Source organism: Amphibalanus amphitrite, unplaced genomic scaffold (assembly GCF_019059575.1).
Source record: "Amphibalanus amphitrite isolate SeventyFive unplaced genomic scaffold, NRLGWU_Aamphi_draft 000012F_arrow, whole genome shotgun sequence".
In the NCBI taxonomy this organism is placed as follows: Eukaryota; Metazoa; Arthropoda; class Thecostraca; order Balanomorpha; family Balanidae; genus Amphibalanus; species Amphibalanus amphitrite.
In genome coordinates this window covers 928166-947911 of record NW_024881508.1, presented here as the reverse complement: position 1 = coordinate 947911, position 19746 = coordinate 928166, and the positions used below count along the sequence as shown (strand labels likewise).

Here is a 19746-nt window from a genome sequence, read left to right as displayed (position 1 = left end):
TGAAAATTATTATGGTTCAATGACGTCATACATTTCAAAATTTATTTTACTTTAAGTGAAATTCTATCCATGCATACGATAATTGGTAGTCAAAAAGCCTTCATTTTTTAATAAACATTAAAATATTAATGGATTGAAATTCATACAAAAAATATCAAGTCGTAAATAGGTACAAAAATTTGATAGTTGGTCTGAAACTGATTTCGTCATCAATGCAAGCAATACTCCAGCGCATTCATAAAGACAAAATTGTCCATTTGATGCGCCATTTTAAAACTGCACAAAAGTATCCAATATCCAAGTATTATCTGTAAGAATCTTGGGTGGTATTTAACATTGGTATTTATCGGTATTTACTATTTATAGTCATTTTGCAAACATGCCATTTACTTTTCGTGATTCTTTGTAGGTACCTACCTATGCGCATTCCAGAAAATGTGGAAATCGGCCTTGCAGGACTCAGTTTGTACGAAATTTTGCTTATATTGGCAACGTGGAACACTTATTCTAATTGTATCATCAGTATGGCCTTTTCGGATAACCTGTAATTTTGCTTATAAGTTTTTAATTATAAATTCAGTCCAAACCTTTTTGAATGGAATGTGTCTGATTCACAAGGACAGAGCCCCGGCCCCCGCTAAGCGAAGTTGGTTGCGTTGACTGCCTGGTGCCCTCTACCCTCCGATTGCACAGACTGGTTCTTGGTAGGTTAAGGTTTAGGTTAAGGTTTATGTAGTGGATTAGGTTTAGACACAGTCTATTTAGTACCCACATCATACTGGTTTGGGACAAGATGACAGGTTAGGGTGCAGCAGTCCGATGTCGGTCCAGCAGATTTTTGAAGTGGTTTGTAGATGTTGCAGCCACAACTTCCTCTGGTAGAATTCAGAGTCCAAAGTTTAACATGTTCACATAGCTGCGCACAGCCGGTGCTGTGAGAAGTTCTAACATTACCTGTTGTTTTTCTGGAAACTCATATGGCTAGGCTCCATTACATGAATTTTCTGTGATTTTGCGATGTTCGGATATCAATATTGCATCCAATGCTATGTAAACCGGCACAACTATGCCCTAACTGGTAACTGCGCCATGTGGAAGAACAATGCAAAGCACCTAAGCCCTTTTACTGGCAAGGGGCATAATGTGGTAAATGTCAAAATAAAGTCCAGATAACTTTTCAAGTATACATTTTTCATAATTCATATTATTGCATTATTTAACATCCTGAATAAAAAAAAAATGATGATACATGCCTCAAAAATAAAAGAAAAAAGCAATCAAACCTGACCTAACCTCACCTACTTACATGTAACCTACCAGCCTACAACCTACAAACCTGCAACCTACCAACCTACAACCTATGAACTTACCAACCTAAAACCTACAACCTAACCTAACCTAACCTGACCTAACCTACAACCTATAAACCTACAACCTAAACCCTACAATTTCTGCTGTTTTATCAACAGTGCCACAATTGTTGACTGGACCTTATCTTGACAAATACCAGTAATGTTTATTGTTTCCTGAATGGCCTCATTGATATTGGTCAGTAGGGGCCTGCTCAGACCTTCTGGAGTCCAGCACTGGCTGATGATTGCAGTGAAAGCCTCAATGTCTAGGCATATCCCTAGATGTGCCCATGCCATGGCACAATATGTGTTGGTGCAATTTGGAATATATCACATGACAGAAAAGTATTGATAATGTTGCACATAAGCCAAGTAGTTACCTACTGTCTTGTTTTTTTTTGTCTCTCCGTACTTGGTGCATATGCTATAATACTACTAAAATCCCTTTTTAACCACCCTTCCTCGCAAACAGCAATGCCTAACAGTTCAGTAAAAAGCTAAGTTCAGAACTTGAAAACACCAGATTTTACAAAACCACTCCTATTACATGGCTTACGAGTCTTACGACCTTACGACTTGACCTTCAGGTGACCTTGACACCCAATGCGTGGGATCAGCATCATATGACATGTTTCAACGTTTGAAACTACAAAAAGACTGCAAACGTGCGGCTAATGCGAACTGACATACGCGGAACTGATATTCTCTCCAAACATGGCTTCGAGAAATAGGTCACAGGTCAAATGTCATTTGGGTCAGGGTCATGACATTTTCAGGGTAGGTGTAAAATCGATCAATTCGAAAGTTTTGTCACGATCGTCCGTTTTTTGCGCGAGTTATTTGCGAAAAATTGAGGGGGTCCGTTCTTCCCCCCGATAGGGGCGAGGGTTAATACACCTTTTTTGCATTTGAATTCAACCATTCGCCATAACTGTTTGAGGAGCCATTTCGACGATCTGCATCAGCACAACTATTCCGGCATTGTGTGTTTCATTTCAGCCATTCAGCAAAACAGATTGACCACTGAAATGACCGATCTGCAAAACAGTTTGACACTTCGCCAGACTTCGGCATTGAGCGAGCCATCAGCCAGCTCGGCAAATGACCAATAGTTTCGACTATTGACGATTTGTTTGCTCAATGTTCATGTTGAACCATTCGCTCAATGTTTAGTTGTCAGGAGGACCGCCGATTTCCACAATGGCGATTCTTTGTGACTAACCGCCCATTGGTAGCGCCACCTAGGTATATGGCGAATGTGTACCAATGTTTTTTTCCAATAGTGAATTCAAAAGCTAACGCAAAAAGTTGTAATTGTCATGAATGCAGAAGTGATGTGTATATTCTCAGAAATGGTCCATGGTTTTGCTCAAATAAGAAATTGGGTTGTCTTTTTCAGTAGTCTGCAAGAGTTGCGTGAGAAATGACCCGTGGAGGGCTTCTGTGAGCTCTCGTGCGCTGCCGATCTGCTCCAAAGCGCACCCAGAACCACGTAGAACCCTGGTGCGTTCCCCACTCCCCAGCGCAGCCACCAGGCGTGGCGACAGCGTGACCTCGCGTAGTCATGGCCGCCATGACCATGGCGGCGGCCAACATGCTGCCCAACAACTCGATGAACTTCACCGAGAACCAGCACGGCAACGCCGTCCTGGAGACGCTCTACCACCAGCGCGAGCAGAACGCCTTCTGCGACGTCATCCTGCACGTGCAGGGCCAGGAGTTTGAGGCGCACCGCTGCGTGCTGGCCGCCTGCTCCAAGTATTTCCAGGCCCGGTTCAAACAGGAGCGGGTGGCCAAGGAGCAGGTGGAGATTCCCAGCTGTGGCGGTCACGAGATCTTCAAATGCCTGCTCGACTACATCTACACGGGTAACGTGGTGATCGACAAGCACAACGTGTCCGAGCTAGTGCGCCTGTCGAACCATCTGAGCGTACTCAAGCTGCGCGGCCACTGCTCCGAGTACCTGGAGCGCTACCTGGACGTGACCAACTGTCTGTCCGTGCTGGACATGGCCGCCAAGTACCAGATGGGTGAGCTGTTGCGCACGGCGGCCGCCTTCGTCCGCCACCACATCGACGAGGTGCTGCGGCAACAGGAAGCCATGGAGCTGCCTCACAGCAAGGTGGAAACCATCATCAACGACAAGGTGAGACACTGGGGCGGCGGGACTGGACCGGACCGGGATGGGAGCGACACAGGGTCGGAGCGGCTGGGTTAACGCCATCTATGGAGACTGGAGTGGCACAGTCTGGCGCGAGGTGGCGGCTACGTGGTAACGTGCGTTGAGCTGATCTGGGCTGAAAACGTTTCTCGACGCACAAAGGCTGCCTTTCTCCCCAGACATTGACAATAATTTGACTTGCCTATGGTTTTTCATCGTTTCCCTTCCGTAGTACGTAGTACGTATTGTATAATAGCTGCTCTGCCCGCGCACCCGGAGCGGCGGCGGCGGCTGACTCCCCCCCCCCCCCGTCTCCCATGCAGGAGCTGGACCTGTCCCCGGAGCGTCAGCTGACCTTCATCCTGGACTGGGTGCGGCACAGCGTGTCAACACGCGAGAACGAGCTGCGGCAGCTGCTGCTGAGCGCGCCGCTGCAGCTGATGGAGCGCGGCCGGCTGCAGCTGCTGCTGCAGGGCCACGGCCTGCTGGCCGAGAGCGAGCGCTGCCTGTTCGCTACCCTGCAGAGCCTGGCAGACGCCGGCGTACGGCTGCCCGCCTATGAGCACCTCTACACGCAGATCGAGGAGAAGTACATGCAGGTGGGTGCGACTGATGACAGGTGATCCCGCTCCGCTGTTCCACTGTTTCCAAAAAAAACCTGGAATAGTCGATAGGCAGCGCAGCGTGCTTTTGAAGACGAACGTAGCGAAGAAGTTCTTTTTTAGGCGGAAAACCCTTCTTTACGGCGTAGGCGCCATTGTGTTTGCGTATTCAAACCTCGTCCGCTCATACGAAGCTCCTGAAGTACACATGAGGAGTCGGCGCGGCTACTTTAGTGGATCATCTCGCTCCCAATCGAGCTGAAGCCTTTAAATCCGCCGTAAGGGCTTAACCGGCGCCCTGCTGGGGGGATGTTTGAAACCCTGTCTGAGGTTTTTCGCGGAAAGGTATCTAAAAAAGAAAACAGCGGCGCGGCGCCGTTTTTGGCACCCGTCATCATACATCTTTTCCCCACATGCCGTGAAAATTTCAGACCAAGATCACTCAAGGTCAGATCACTAGGTCACGTCAAGGGACCTCACCTCCTAAAAGATCCCGATGCCTGCCATTGCTACACCTACTGACCGATCGCTTTGAAACTTTTAGCAATTGATAAGAGCAGCATTATGTACAAAATGTATGTCTCGGAATCCTAATATCGATGACCTAAGGTCAGGTCGGTCCTGCGACCTCTCCATTATAAGTCAATGGGAGAATTTTGATAGGCGCCTGGTGCCTCTTTGGGACGAAAGTCATTCTGAACACTTTCAAACACGGATTTACAAGTGAACATGACATGCTGAACCAGAAAGTGGCACCTGTGGGCTGTGACCCCTCGTTATGCCCCTGAGGTCATCTCAGGTCGCTTACGGTATCCGACAGTCTTTCGCCAATACATTCTGGTAGAGGCATGCTACAGCGATGAAAACGCCTACGATGTGTTGAATTCGGCCATACGGATCAACTGATATGCAACATGACCTTTTCCGGTCAGGTCATGATCTTGGCTTGTGGTCAAATTTTCAAGTTTACCTTGAGGGTCAACCTATAGTTCATTCGACTCTTCTCGACGATGTTATTGAACAAAACTTTTTTTTCGTAAAAAAGCATCTATTGTTTCCTTTTTGCTCTCTGGAGGTTAAACTGTTGACCTGAGGTCAAACCTGAGGAAAGAGGGTTAAAATGGATATCGAATGCGTTTATACCGCGGCGCTGCAGCTCTATTACTTCCCGAGCTATGTACCGGTGTTTCGTAAAATGTTGAATAGGCAACATTTTACCTTTGACGACCTCTGGTGACCTGACTTTTGACCTGACCTTAAAAATGACCGGATGTTTCGTCCTTATTTTGGACACCCTTTCGAATGCCGCTTACCGCCTGTCGCTAGGAGTCCAGGAACTGAGTTAGCGGGGGGGGGGGGTGTTCAAACACTCCTCCCCTCAGCAGGGCGTGGAACTTTAAAATAAGTAAATTCTGCTTGGTTAAAGGAGACGCCTCGACAACAAAACTTGTCTTTGCATTCTCTCACTCTTGCTGAAGTCATGTTACATACCGACCTAAACAATATTGCATTTTATTTTCACGTTTATGCACAACAGCTGCACACTCTTTGTGCAATGTGACTCGATAATCACATTGCGGTGGCTCAGCCCACTTCCTCGTCCCTTAGCGGCGGCGGCGGTGTCACAACCATGGGCAGTTACCGCTCCGCTGAATAATTCACTGCGCTGCTGCCTGGCCTGTGATCAATGCCCTGGTGCACTGAGGTCAAAAGGTGTGGTACTTATTGTGCGCAATATAGGTCGAGGTACTGACGGTACGGGTACATTGACTGTATGCATACGGCTTACAGCCGACTTCTGACTAAGCGGAAGGCATACTGAGTACTGACAGTTTGATGACCGCACTGACGACTCACTGACGGGATACTGACCCTTCTGGTATAATTATAAACCGCCATGCGCCCGTTAGGACATGACTTACCGTTTACTGGCGGTATACTGACTGCACTGACGGTACACTGACTATTACTGATAGAATACCGATTGTGTGCAGTATACTGACGTGACTCCTCACCGTCAGGACCTGGTGGTGGATAACGAGGCGCTCATGTCGATGGCCCCTCACTGTATACTGACTGTACGCTGGTTGTATACCGAGTGCGGACTATATACTGACTATACTGACGTGACTCCTCACCGTCAGGACCTGGTGGTGGATAACGAGGCGCTCATGTCGATGGCCCCTCACTGTATACTGACTGTACGCTGGTTGTATACCGAGTGCGGACTATATACTGACTATACTGACGTGACTCCTCACCGTCAGGACCTGGTGGTGGATAACGAGGCGCTCATGTCGATGGCCCCTCACTGTATACTGACTGTACACTGGCTGTATACCGAGTGCGGACCATATACTGACTATACTGACGTGACTCCTCACCGTCAGGACCTGGTGGTGGATAACGAGGCGCTCATGTCGATGGCCCCTCACTGTATACTGACTGTACACTGGTTGTATACCGAGTGCGGACTATATACTGACTATACTGACGTGACTCCTCACCGTCAGGACCTAGTGGTGGATAACGAGGCGCTCATGTCGATGGCTATCAACACGGCCATCGAGGATCTGGTGGGCACCGAGGCGACTGTGTTCGACGGACTGCATCGACTCCAACAGCAGGTCAGTGGGTGGGAGGGTCAGGTCAGCCGGGCGGCTGAGTGTCTGATGGACTGCATCGGCTCCAACAGCAGGTTAGCGGACAGGGAGGGACAGTCGGGGGGGGGGGGGGGGGCGACACCGGAGGGCACTGCCGACCCTCAGCAGGTTAGCTGTCGGCGAGGGTCGCCTCGGGGCACAGTCGCCAGGGACGGGATGTCGTCAGTCCGCAGTAGGTTAACGGCCGCTGCGACTGCAGGATTACACCGGCACCGGCACTCGGAGTGAGGCGTTTCGCTGTTTTTATCACTCAGTATCACTCACTATCACTTTTTATCACCCTCTATATTAGCAACAATCTAGAAATAAAACAGTTTGGATTAGAAAATTAATTCGACCTTATGAATGATAGATATAAGTGAAAAAACAATATGTTGTTAAAAGGTGCTCTTTGTCCCACACTTCAAGCATTTGAGTGTGTGATAAACTGTTATGTCCTACAACAACTGTGCTAATCATAATGATACTGACATAGTTTGCATATGATTACTGGCATCATGCAGGACTCCATAGCGCGACTTCATGCCGTTTGTCATTTTGATAACAGTGGTACGGTTTGCTACGAGTTTCTTGTCACTGGTGCAGTTGTCTAATTTCCTTTGTGTTTCTAAAAAACCGGGGAACCACTATTATTTTACATTCCATAAATTGCTGCTCCAGCAGGGCGCAAACGATTTTCCCCGCTACTACCGCTGCAATATCCGCCTTTAGATAAGATAAGACAGCATACAGCCATTGATTTACGACAAGGGGATCACTTAGCCATATGAAACGTTTTCCCCACATACGAGGTCGCAGCGCATGTCATTTCATTTCGGAGTGCGGTGGTAAGTCGATTCATAATTGCACTGCGTCAGCCGAACAGCGGGATTTCATTAGGGCCGTGGCTCGCCGCTTATTCACGACTGTCTGCTGACTACCGTGTTCTTTACCTTACCGGTTGCTGTCGTGACTGGGCCTAAACTGCGCCTCTGTCCAATGGGGTGCGGGGCACGTGGACGCGACCGATGGCTCGCTCTCCAATTGGGCGACGGCGGACCCCGTCGGCAAGGGTTACGGGCCACGGGGGTCGCTGTCCGTGTGTCGGGGTAAGCGGCCACTCTGAGGAGGGACGGACCGGCGTGCGAAGCGCCCGACCTGTGCCGGAGAGGGAACAGAACCCGCAAGGGAGGCGACGGACGGGACTGTGGGGTCACTGACGCGGTGGGAGGGAAGAGCCAGCGGCCGAATAGACGGACGGGAGCCGGGTTGGGGTGAGCGAGAGGTCTGTGGTGATGGCGCTACCGCCGGCCGGTCGGCGGTGGCCGGTGACGGTGCTGCTGCTAGGGCTGTCCGTCAGGGCGACTCTCTCCGGGACCACCGACTACATGACCATGCGCCAGGCCGCCTGGACCACCGGAGGTTACCTGCCGGACTCGCTCCTCTCGGCACAGTTCGCCACCGGCAGCGAGTGCCAGTGTCGGTGGGCGTGCCTGGCGCGGCCGGAGTGTCTGAGCGCCAGCGTCTCGGACCTCCCCGACCGGCGGGTCCAGTGCAGGCTCAGCGAGCACCGCGGCCACCCGAGTCTCATCGAGCCGGGCACCGAGCAGTCAGCCGTACTGTTGGAGAGGCCCGGACGGAGCCGCCTGCTCGACTGGTGCGACACACAGGCCGACTGCGTCACCGTCGGCGCCAAATGCCACGACCAGCAGTGCGTGTGCGTGGCAGCGCTGACCCCGGACGGCCAGCAGTGCCAGTGTGGGGAGACCTACGGCCAGCCGGACTCGGGGCCGTGCATGTTCCGCGACTGTGCCGAGCTGCGGCGCGCCGGCGCCACCTCCGACGGCACCTACGCGCTGGTCCCCCAGCCGGGAGCTGCCGTGCGTGCCGAGTGCGACATGACCACCGATGGCGGCGGCTGGACGCTGATCCAGCGGCGCGCCAGCCGCGACGACGCGGACGTCTTCACCAGAAAGGACTGGGAGGGCTACCGCGAGGCCTTTCGTACCGACAGCGGCAACTTCTGGCTCGGCAACCGGCGGGTGTACATGCTCACCTCGGCCGAACCTCAGTCGCTACGCGTCGACCTGGAGAGCGTCGACGGCAGGATAGCCTTCGCCCAGTACGGCACGTTCAGCCTCTCGGACGAGTCTGGCTCGTTCCGGCTGACAGTTGACGGGTTCATTGACGGCGGCGCCGGAGACGGCCTGTCCTCCCAGTCGGGACTGCAGTTCGCCACCAGGGACCGACCCAACACCATCTTCTTAATCTGCAAAGACTTGAACGACGTCGGCTGGTGGACGAACGCGTTCTGCATGGTGGTGACCAACCTGAACGGCCGCTACGAGCCGGACCACCCGCTGTACCGCGGCGCCGTCTGGGTCACCTGGCACGACGGCATCGAGAAGACCAAGATGATGATCCGGCCGCAGGGTTTCCAGCCCAGCAGCTCGTCTCAGACGGATACCAGCAGCTCGTCTCAGACGGATACCAGCAGCTCGTCTCAGACGGATACCAGCAGCTCGTCTCAGACGGATACCAGCAGCTCGTCTCAGACGGATACCAGCAGCTCGTCTCAGACGGATACCAGCAGCTCGTCTCAGACGGATACCAGCAGCTCGTCGCAGACGGATACCAGCAGCTCGTCGCAGGAGACGGATGGGGCGCTGCTTTCCTTCGGCTAGTGGGAAATAACTCGCGTTACATCTTCAGCCTGGTTTGGGCCTTGGGGCAGTGACGACTGCGTCCACCGTCTCGTCTGATGCCATTTTGACGATCCTGCTCATTACCAAGTGGTCTGCAATTTCAGAGCTGGCTCAAATACTTCTTGCTATAGTCGAATATATTATCGCAGGAAACACTAGTGTTATGATAGGCAATCACAATGAAATGCGTCATACGTATAACAGCGAATCACTATATCATTTACACTAAACATCTCTTAACACCTTAGCACTTAGTAGCTATAAGTGGTGTCATTATATTATAGTGGTGTCATTATATTATATTATAGGTGTCACAATCTTCACGATGATAGACGTATCCATTCATTATACATTGTAGTCCTCGCTATGAGTTGTGCCTACTGCGGGACCGAGATCGTCAGTTTTCCTAGAAGTGAGTGACCGCGACACAAACCTACGTTTTTATTAACTTTAACGCTTTGTAACAAAATCTACGCTTTCTTTTCCAAGCGTTGAGATTTTTTTTCAGCGTGATGTAATGTTTTATATATCGCATATCATAATTCCTGTCCTTATCGGTGACTGAGTTAAAAGTATAACGATTTTTTGGCATCAGTTTGGCATTGCTGCATTAATTGTGGATGAATCTGTACGCTGAAATCGGCTTGATGCTCAAATGACAAATAGAAAGTTCAGGTTGACTCTGGCAGCTCCCAGTTTTGCTCTCGTTATATTCAGTAGGGATTGGTGGATGATTCACCAGCAGGTCAGGATGCCATCTAGCGTGCTGATTTATCGAGCCAGTTTGCTGTCCATAGATGCAGCATGCTCGCGTTAGCAGAGCTGCGGCATAAATCAGTACCTAGGTGTCTGTTTGACCATTTATAGGTTCTTACAGTGGCCGCCATTATACAGCGCCCCTGCTTCGATTTCATCGTGGCTTGCACATTGCTCCTTCAATAAAAATCACAAGCTTCAAGCTATGCTATGTTATGATTATTTAGCTTCAAGATCCTGATCTAAAAATCAGTATTGTATTTGTGCTTATCACTTTATAGTGGCGGAGTTCTATAGTCTTGACTCTTGATGGTGGCTGCTAGTTTGGGCCGGCTCAAAGCTTTGACAGTAAGTTTCTCGAAATACACTAAGCTGAAGGAAACCCTGTGAGAATGGTGATCGTTTGATCTGCCCGATGTTTGTTTTACAGCAGTACCCAGACATGTGCATGGATCTGAGAAAATGAATCTATCCGGGATCAGGATCCACAGATCCTGATCTCGGAATCGTCAGGATCGTAGATCCAGCTCTTCAACTTGACGAAAGAGCCGTAGGGATCACAGATCCGAGTTTATTTTTTTTTTGCTTGAGATCCAGTGAGATCATAGATCCTCATTTACTTTTTGTCAACTCAGAAATCCCAGAAAATCACTCGTTGCAGCTCACAAACTCTTTGTTTTAGAGATTTTGTGTGATTGCACATCATAATCCATAGTTTTGTGGCACTTATTGACATAGAAACACTTGCAAACCTGGTTTCAAATGTTGTGCATGCTGGGATCCACTCAGAATATCTAGATCCATGTTCTTGATTTATCATCAGATCCTATGAGATCATAGATCCAGATTAATTTCTTTACGACGGATCCAGTGGGATCATAGATCCTAGCCTGCAGTTTGCTGCGAGATCCACTGAGATCATTGATCCATCACTTGGATCCATGCACATGTCTGGCAGTACCTATGTACATCAGCATTAATTCCTCCTAGACGACGGATGGAAGTGGAGACATAACCCGTATTGAGTTCGTCTATATCTACGGTTTAACCCGCGCCCCACTGGGGGGGCTATTTATAGCCCCCCCCTCCCGTTTTTCTACAATAACTTCCAAACCGCTTGACGGATCGACGCCAAACTTTCAGTACCTTCGGCTGCATCAATTTGACACCTTGTGTCGAAATTTGAACTTCGTAGCTACCATAGGTCGGCCGGAAATGACGTCAGAGTGACGTCATGTTCGTCCGATTTCGACGCAAAACATTGAACCACGGCAATCGCTCCCAAGAGCTCAGTTTTTGAGCTAGATCCAATTTCTTTGCATGAAAGGACTCAGAATTGACCGCGCTATCAAACTGCTATCTCGGATTTTCAAAATTTTGAAAATTTCGAAAATCTTATTGAATAATATTCAAAATTTATATTTTTACATTTTTATCAAAAAGTTTTTGATTTTTCGAAAAAAAACCGGAATATATGTGACAGAACGCATGATTATGACTAACTCTAGCAAGTTTGAGCTAAATATGAAAATGGCCAAGTTATACGCATTATTGCAAAAAATTCACAATTATTAATTTTTCAAAACAATTTTTCAGTACGTATTTGACAGCATACACCAATATAAATGGCACCATCGTGTTCCTGAGCTCAAACTGCATCCAATAGACACCTTTTTTGTTGAAAAATTTTAACTTCAAAATTTGACCTTTTTCTACCTGAAAGTGACCTGACCTAAGCTAAATTCGACTCAAAATGACCTCGAATGACACAGACGACATCAAATTCGAAATCTATGGCCTAAATGGACCATAAAACATGTGTCACGTGACCGACGCATGATATAATATTTTCGTGACCTGTGATGACCTGACCCTGACCTGAAAATCAAAGTACAAGTTTGGTACCCTCAAGGTATCTAGAGCATCTGTTCACGAGTGTGGAAACAAAAAATGAGCCTGATCTGACTTGTAAGACGGCGGCCAGAGCCCAAAATGTGAACAAGCCAAAGTGCTAAAAATTTTCACTTTGACCTGACCTGTGACGTCATCGGTGACCTCGAGGTCAATGAAATTAGGTTTCGCTCGACAGTTTTTCCGGGGCTATCAGACGCCGTTTGAATTTTGACGATCGGCCCAGTAGTTTCGGAGTTAGGAGGGGGAGCTATGAATAGCCCCCCCCCCCCCCCAGTAGGGCGTGTTATACACAGACCCCAGTGGGGCGCGGGTTAATGACCACGACCAGTTAATGATTCACGACCAGTCTAACACACACGTTATCTTTTCTCTCTTTCTTAATCTTTCATCTCTCTTCCCCCTCTTTCCTTCTCTCTTTCTTTCTCTCTGTATCTTTCTTTTTCTCTTTATCTTTGTTTCTTTCTGTCTTATTCCTCGTCGCCTACGAACAACCAACTGCCACCCCGAACCCCGGTCTTCATTTTTTATTTCTGTCGGGCAACAACCCACCGCTGGAAAACCTTTTTGCCTATGAGTTGATCTCTTGGCGCTGAAAACGCAAAGCTAGACCAGCCCCTGGACAATTGAGGTGTCAATCTATGATACTATATGACGCGCTTGACAGTGCAGCAAGTGCATAGCTTGCGTCACCTGGCTCCAGACATCGATTGTCCGGTGTTTTGGCTTTGATCAATAAATATGTCACGCTGGAAGTGGCTGATTGTGCTTGCGTGCTCAAGACTGGATTTTGGCGGGTTCCGTTAATGGGGATGGGATACCAGACAGAGGGGACGGGCACCATGTAATGGAACACAATGTCTGGTGTTTTATTGGTGGAATTATTCATTCATCTATGTAGTCTGTGTTGAACTCAAGACGACCATTCAAGGCTGGTATCTGTCACTTATAAATTTACTTACTGCAACTTTGTTGATATCGTGTTGAATCCGAACTTGACCTTTGAAACTCGGCACTGTCGCATTAAACCATATTAAACCAATTGGCCTAGTGTAACCTCGGCCCTATTCGTGCAAAGTACGGCTATCGTAAATCAGGTAGGATTGTTTTTTGGCATGACGTTAGCCTGGCCAGCTTTCTATTTTTACGTTTGCTCTCCTGTCCGAGAATTGTGTCGACAGTCCTGAATGACATCCCGTTTTTCCTACGTTGAACTGTTCACATGTATGTGCTCGCTGAGGTCCTCTGGCCGGCACTGGTGCCGTCCGCGCTCTAAGGCGCTGCTCTGTCCTCAGGCAGCCGTCTCCGGCCAGAACCCAGCGCCGATCGAGATGTTCTCGCTCTCCGGTATCGAGGACGCCCTCGGCGGCGGCGGAGGTGGAGAGGCGCCGCCGGCCGCCGAACAGGAGACGGCGCGTGACCTGCGCTGTCACGGCGCCGCCGAGCCGCGCCACGCCGGCCGCCACCAGGAGCTGGCGCCCGCCGCGCTGATGCGGTACCAGGAGTACGGTGACGCCGCCGGGGAGCAGCTGCCGCCGCCGGCCTCGGTCGCCGTATCCTCCGCCCACGACAAGTACGCCGAGCTGGCGGCCGCAGAGGCCGACCCCCGGTACAGCGAGCACGCGCGCGCTGCCCCGCGGACCGCCGGCAGATACAGAAATGTCGGAGACTGCCACGAGATGGCGGGCGCGTACGGCGGTGGCTCGCTGATGTCCGCCGGGGACGCGCAGTACGTGGTGGTGCTGAAACGGCCCGGTGACGGAGACCCGGAGAAGCTGGAGCCGCCGGTGTCGGGCGGCGACGACCGCCGGCTGGAGCAGGGTCAGGCGCTGGGCGCGCAGTGCATGGTGCCCTGGTACGCCGACACTGCTACCGTCACCTCCAGCGGCTCGGGCGGCGGCGAGCCGGCCTACTGCGAGCAGCAGCTCACCCTGGCGCAGTGCCGCTTCGAGCGGGACGTCGAGTCGGCGCCGGCCGAGCCGCGCTACCCGCCGCTGGCGACGAGGTCGGGCCGCGACGTGACCTGCTACCAGGTGGGCGAGGGGCGCGGCGCGTACGACCCCGCTCCGTACGGGTGCGAGGCGGCGCCGCTGGAGCCGCTGGTGGTCGTGCCGCCGTCAGAGCAGACGTCCAGCCTGCTGTACTCCGACGGCCGCCGGGCGGAGCTGCTGGCCAAACTGGAGCTGTCACCGCTGCAGGAGCAGTGCGACGAACAAGAGCGGAGGTTTGAAGACCACGCGAGGTTTGAGGACCAGGGAAGGTTTGACGGTCAGGGCAGGTTTGAAGAGCAGGGAAGGTTTGATGACCAGGGGAGATTTGAAGGTCAGGGAAGGTTCGAAGAATCTGGCAGATTCGAGGACGGATCAGGCAGGTTTGCGGACGAGCCCGGCAGATTTGTTGGTGACCAAGAGAGGCTCGGGGAGATGTCCCAGGGGCGGTTTATGGAGCCCGAGCAGGGCCGGTATGCCGAGACGGCTGGGGACAGGTTCGGGGACGTGCAACAGGCTCGCCAGGTGGACCAGGCGAGGTTCGAACAGCTCGAGCAGGCGCGCTTTGAGCAGGCCGAGCTGGCGCGCTTCGAGCAGACCGAGTTGGCGCGCCCGAGCGAGTCCGACCAGGTGTTTGTGTACCAGAGTGATTCGCTGCGCCTCGAGCCGGTCCCGTCGCCGCCGCCACCGCAGCCGCTGCCCATGCCGGCCAAAAAGCGCAAGCTGGACCCCAGTCTCGCCGAGGAACTGCGCACTATCCACGAACGTAACCAGCAGTCGCTGCAGGAGCAACTGCGCGCGCCACCCGAGCCCGAGTACGCGGCGGCGCCGGTCGGCGACCACGAGCTGCCGGCCATCCAGGAGGAGCTGCGCGGCGCGACCGGCCCCGAGCCGCGGCCGGACGCCGAGCGGCCGAACGGCGCCGCCGGACAGGAGGACCCGAGCTCGGCGACACCGCCGGCAGGCGAGCCCAACGTCAACCACAGTCCAAAGAAGAAGCGGCTGAGGCGGCAGGCGCCGCCACCGCCGCCGGACAGAGAGGAGGAGCTGGGTCCCGCGAACACCACAGGTGAGTCTAGCTGTCTACATAGCTGGCACTAGAGCTACCTGGCACTATAGCTGGCATCTGTGATATTATTATTGCTGTGTTAAAGCAAGCTGTTTCTCTCTTGAAATAACACTCAATAATTAGTATTTTCATCCTTAGCATGAAGTTCACACTCAACAATGTGGTATTTTTCTCATTACAGCTGACGGCAGTAACTACAGCCTCACAAGAGGCGTTTCTTCTATTCATTCCTTTCCACATGCGAAGTCTAAGAAAGCAGCCTTGAAAATGCAGCCTTTTGATGATTCTTTCTTAATTGTTAGTGTTGCTTGCTAATTATAATGTATGTGCTCCGCATTTCTGTCAGTAGAGAGGGCCGTGAGCCCGTCCACCCACTCTAACGCGCTCCGTCGTTTTGCCAACAGACCTCACGCCGCTGCTGGCTGTGGCCCCGGCGCCGCCGTCTCCCGTTCCGGCGCCGCCGCCGCCGCCGCAGCAGCAGTCGCCTCCGCCGCCGGCGCGGCCTGAGCAGCACGCCTGCTCGCGCTGTCAGTCCGTGTTCACCCTGAAATCGGCCCTGCTCAAACACATTGCCGCAAAGCACCGGCCCACCGACCAGAAAAAGAAGACGTTCATGTGCAATATCTGTGAGACCACCTGCGACAAGAAGGCGCTCTACGTCAAACACATGATGACACACTTTGAGGGCCCGCCGTTCACGTGCTCCATATGTGAGTGTTTCTGGGGGATGATGTATGGAGTGGTAACTGAACACATTGTGACTGCCGCAGGAATGAGGCAGCCGATTTCGTTATTACGATTTAGCTTTGATTACCTTGCTCCGGCAGCTGAGGATTGTAACACGTTTTTTATCATTTTCCGTGGTCATTTGCGTACATTTGTGTCCGTAGTTTATTCGCATTTATTCGCATTTTCTTTATATTGTTCCGTGCGTTTTCTCTTCGCCATGGGAACAATTGTCACAAGCTATAAGGCCAAAATCTCGTAGATTGATAATTAATTAGTTGCTGAAAAACATGCCAGACCATCTCGACCCGCTGGGAACAACAAAAAGCTTATCTTCTGACAGAAACTGAACTGGAGTGTTGAAAAAGTTCTGAATGTGACTGTTTGTCCGTCAAAACCGACGTGACGAGCTAGAGATGTGGCCGCTGAATCCTCACGGCGCCTTTTTTGGAACCATTCGTTTGAAAAGTTTTCTCAACAGTAAGGGAAGTTCTTTGATTCCCAATCTCGGCACCTTCACATCATTTCCGTCGCAATTCACGGTCTCGCGCTGTGGTGGGCCGGGATCTTAATTGCGTGGAGCGGCTGCAGCCAAATCCTTTTCCCGCTGACTGACGATTTTCTATTCCCGTTTTGTTTCGCTCAGCTTTCTGAAAGTTCCCAGATTTCTCCATGTTTCTGACCAATGCACCCTCCCCCTATTTCATTCCGCCTGAGTTTCCGTGAGCCCCTTTTCCTTTCTGTGTTTCTGACGACCCCATCCCCCCGTTTCGTTCCGCCAGGTTTCCGTGAGTTCCCCCTGTTCTGGTTGTTTCTGACGCCCCGTCCCCCTGTGTTTCTCGCATGTTTCCACGAGTTCTCATGTGTTTCTAACGACCACCGTGTGTTTCTCTCAGGTTTCCGCGAGTTCCCCGTGTTCTCCGTGTTTCTGCGCCACCGGCGGGAGCACGGCGAGAACAAGCCTTACCGCTGCCCCGACTGCAACCTCAGCTTCTGGAAAAAGTGCAACCTGGACCACCATATGCGTGTTCACACCGGAGAGAAGCCCTTCCAGTGTGAGTTATACCAGCTTTGTTAAGTTTTTCGAGAATAGCACGTCCGCGAGTAAGAATTACTGATCACATTGGTGAATTCAAGGAGGGTGTTCACGGTTTCAGACCTTTGACGTCTTGCGATTTGGCAGTCTTTGCTATGACGATTAGGCCATTCTTCGATGGCGGTTGTGATGCTGTCTGCCGGCTTGTATGATGCCCAGTGTGTGGATACGTGAAAACTCTCCCTACCGTTATTGACTTCTGACCCGTGTGTTACGCAGGTACGATTTGCAAGGTCACCTTCAGCCTGAGGACCACGCTTAAGCAACACATGAACAAGCACTCGAGCGAGAAAAAGTACGCCTGCGACGAGTGTGACTTCTCCACCAAATACGCGAACCACCTTATCACGCATAAGAAAATTCACGCCGGTAAGTGAAGCAATTCCAACGGGGTTTTCCCGGTCATTCGCTTGGGTGGGTAGTGAAAAAGTCACCAATGGCATAATGAGCCGCGGTTATTCATTATGCTGTTCTGTTGGTGGAAAGCTTGCCATTAATTGTGTGACAACTAATGAACCAAGTGCCATAACTGATTTGCCACATCTTGTGGTGTTTGCCTGAACTGTTTGTGTCATATCGATTATTTGATGCTTAGCGCATCTTTAGGTTATTCAGCTGTCTGGCCCTTGTTTGTGGCGTCTGATCTGGTTGCTGTTTGCCTCTTTATGTGCTCCACCCAGCGTTTGTCCATCAGGTCTTGTCTGTGGTGTCTGATCGACGGTCCGCGCCGCTGGCCGTTGTTGTTGAATGGCCGCTATCTGTGTTGTTTGAACGTTGACTCAGATGTTTGTGCTGCCTGTCCACCGTCTGTGCTGTTGTCTGGCCGCTATCTGCGCTGATTATCATTGTCATCCGACCGTTGAATGATCTCTGTGCCCTTTTACATTTGACGTGCTGTCTGACCGCTGTATGTGTTGATTGTTGTTGTCTGACCGCTGTCTGTGCCGTCTGACCGCTATCTGTGTCGATCGTTGTCTGACCGTTAACTGACGTCTGTCTGTCTGTCTGCTCTGACCACTGCCTGCGCCGGACATTGTTGTTGCTTGTCCGTCTACTGATGCCTGTCTGCTCCGTCCACCGTCTGACCCGCCGTCTGACCGCTGCTCTGACCGCTGACCCGCCGACTGACCGCTGCTCTGACCGTCTGACCCGCCGTCTGACCGCTGTTCTGACCGTCTGACCCGCCGTCTGACCGCTGCTCTTTGTTCCCTGCTCCACAGGTGACCTGCACCGGTGCTCGCACGCCGGCTGCCAGTACACCACGCCCAAGCGGTCCCACTTGCGCGAGCACCTGCAGTCGCACGCCAAGCGACGCAGCCACCACTGCCCGCTTTGCCACAGCACCTTCAACGTAAAGACGCATCTCAGCAGACACATGCGCACGCACGACGAGAGCAAACAGTTCCGCTGCACCCTGTGCGACTACACCGTCCACCGTAGCGACCGCTTCAAGAGCCACATGGCCACACACGCGCGACCGGAGCCCAAGGGACACCGGCCGAATGCGAAACGGGTGAAGACCCAGCCGCCGCCGCCGCCTCCACCCCTGCCCGAGCCGGCGATGGAGGTCGAACTGTCCTCCGGAACGCCCATCGCCGCCGAATGGGATGTGTTCTGAGTGGAACTTGGGGGGGGGGGGGGGGGGGTCGAGAGAGAACGTCAACGGATGTTCAAAGATAGCCCAATGCCCTGATCGATCGAACAAAATTACATATGCAATTTGCATAGCATGAGACAAATAGGCGGCTTTGTGACTTAATTTAATTCTTATGAACGCATTTTTGTGACTCTGGTTTCTTGTTAACTGTTATGCATTTCATGTGTTACTATTTCACAGGTTACTGGTTAGGATACATTTTTTCAAGTGACTTTCCAGTTATATTCTACCGTGCAAAGGCAAACACGGATTACGTTCGGGTGACCTCTGACCTGACATAATGACCTCTGACCCAGTGTAATCGTCTTTGCCTTTGCACGGCAGTATTTATTCCTCGAATGAAAAGTGAATGGTCACTTTCATCTGTATCAGCTGTTTCTCGTTAATATTTGATAAGTAAGCATTACCACGCGTTAGTTGCCCCGCTTTGAACACTTAACTCTTTCACTTTTGTAGAGCTATTGTGGTCTATTACTCACACTAGATTATTACTCACACTAGATTCAGCTGTTAATGTTTTACGCTGTTAGAGAAACTGTGCTGGTCATGATGAGACAGACGACACATATTCGACCGTCTGTCGCGTTCAAATTGGCTTCCGCTGAGAGAACGGCCTTCTTTACGGTCCTGGTCCTATTTACAACTTCTCTTCTGAAAGGTATCGTGGTAAATTTACGCTGATGTTTGGCGTAAATGTGCTCAGGTAAATGCGTACAGCTATTGGTCAGTAAATGTGTTCAAACCAATTATGGTTAGAATCGCGACGTGCGTAGTCCTTTTCTTTTACCGGATCAAATTGCGACAGGTGTGAGGGGTTCAGCTCACCACCTTGATCTCGTTATGACCCGAACAATGGTACGGCATGTCGTGCGACGCCTCCCTTCGTTCGCCTGAAGTGGTACGCGGTGAATGGATGAAAGGGAGCATTCGTTGGTGTTGGGAGGTGATCGGTTGCTTGTATGTGCCAGCTGTGATCTTATAAGATATACATACTGTGCAATATTTTATTATTTTGTCTTATTGCAAGCCGCATCTCGTAGTCTTATCAGCAAATGTGCTCGACTTCTCAGACCTTCCATGC

General features: G+C 51.2%; 1 protein-coding gene across 1 annotated transcript; it reads left to right on the top strand.

Annotated features, from left to right (window-relative positions):
- The first annotated feature begins 268 nt into the window (after positions 1-268).
- On the top strand, positions 269-19672 carry LOC122382963. Its single transcript, XM_043368972.1, has 9 exons — positions 269-310; positions 2752-3498; positions 3837-4112; positions 6629-6742; positions 13425-15186; positions 15591-15896; positions 16809-16967; positions 17228-17377; positions 18229-19672. The coding sequence occupies exons 2-9, from the start codon at positions 2917-2919 to the stop codon at positions 18624-18626; spliced, it is 3747 nt and encodes a 1248-aa protein (XP_043224907.1). The 5' UTR covers positions 269-310; positions 2752-2916; the 3' UTR covers positions 18627-19672.
- Positions 19673-19746: the final 74 nt, after the last annotated feature.

Coding starts and splice junctions, on each gene's coding strand:
- LOC122382963 (XM_043368972.1), top strand. CDS start 2,917: ATGGCCGCCATGACCATGGCGGCGGCCAACATGCTGCCCAACAACTCG. Junction 4,113..6,628: donor TCGAGGAGAAGTACATGCAG/GTGGGTGCGACT, acceptor CCTCACCGTCAG/GACCTAGTGGTGGATAACGA. Junction 15,897..16,808: donor GCCGTTCACGTGCTCCATAT/GTGAGTGTTTCT, acceptor TGTTTCTCTCAG/GTTTCCGCGAGTTCCCCGTG.